This window comes from Monoraphidium neglectum, assembly GCF_000611645.1.
Source record: "Monoraphidium neglectum strain SAG 48.87 unplaced genomic scaffold scaffold01875, whole genome shotgun sequence".
NCBI lineage: Eukaryota > Viridiplantae > Chlorophyta > Chlorophyceae > Sphaeropleales > Selenastraceae > Monoraphidium > Monoraphidium neglectum.
The window spans coordinates 13909-14955 of NW_014011753.1; the positions used below are offsets into that span (position 1 = coordinate 13909).

At 63.9% G+C, this 1047-nt stretch overlaps 1 protein-coding gene across 1 annotated transcript; it reads left to right on the plus strand.

The window, feature by feature from the left end:
• Positions 1-188: 188 nt before the first annotated feature.
• Positions 189-416, plus strand: MNEG_9266 (hypothetical protein; the record flags this gene model as incomplete). The annotated part of the gene is made up of 1 exon (XM_014042264.1): positions 189-416. A coding segment is annotated over one exon (228 nt), but the record flags the coding sequence as incomplete, so codon positions are not given.
• Positions 417-1047: the final 631 nt, after the last annotated feature.

Sequence of the window (1047 nt, forward strand, 5' to 3'; positions counted from 1 at the left end):
CCTCGGGGGGCTGGAGCGTCAACGTACTGGCCCCCATCGACGCTGCCCGCGCCCAAACAATTGGGGCAATACCTGGCAGGGGGGCAGGAGGGGCAGAGCGCCCCCCAACGGACTTCGTAGCGGTGCCGCTTGCCCAGCTGCGGCCAGCCGTTAGCGCAGCCCCCACCCGCAGCGCCGGGGCGAATGCGATGCCCACCAATGCGGCCATCGCCCGCCGCACAGAGATTGAAAAGCGCAAGGCCTCAGAACTGCACAGCCGCAGAGACGCACCAACAAACCGCACGGACAAGCGGGGGAATGAGGCGGCCGCGGCCCGTGAGGAGGGGCAGCGGCGAGTGACGCTGGCGACTGCCGTCCCCCCGCAAGCCGGGAATGAGGGCACAGCGGCGGCCGTGGGGCGCGCGCCTACTCAGCAGGTGCCGGTAAAGGGGCCGAAACGACGCGAGTTCGCCCTCAATTACTGTGCACCAGCCCATAAAGGGGTCTCAAAACTCGCGGGTCAGAAACGACGGGTGGCGACTCAAACCGACACGCGGCAGAAGCGCATCACCGACCTCTGGAAATTTACGGCAATACCTGCTGCAGCACTCGCACCTCCAACAGCAGGGGCGCCTGAAAGTACAGAGATGGACAGTAGTGGAAACGCCACAGGCGAGCCGCGCAAGCCGGCTCACGCAACCGCAAAACCCGCCTCAGCACCCGCCACTGGTGGCAGGAACTCAGCAAAGAGAGAACGCCAGCGTGCGCGGCGGCAGGCAGCTCGCGCGCTCAAGGAACGGGCGGATCTGGACCGCGTCGCCGCCATGCGCCAGGACGGAGAAATTCTCGACCGCACCACAAAGCTCTCAGTGCTTACACTGAACGTGCAGGGAATTGGCACATTCTCAGGCCACCTGCGCGACCTCATGGCCAAGACAGCGCATGCGCCGCCCGACATTATTGTTCTCACAGAAACCAAGCAGACTTGCAAGAACCGCTTTTTGAAAAAGCTTGTCACTCCCCTGCTGCATGGCTACAGCTACGCATGCACCGCTGCTCCTTTTAAAA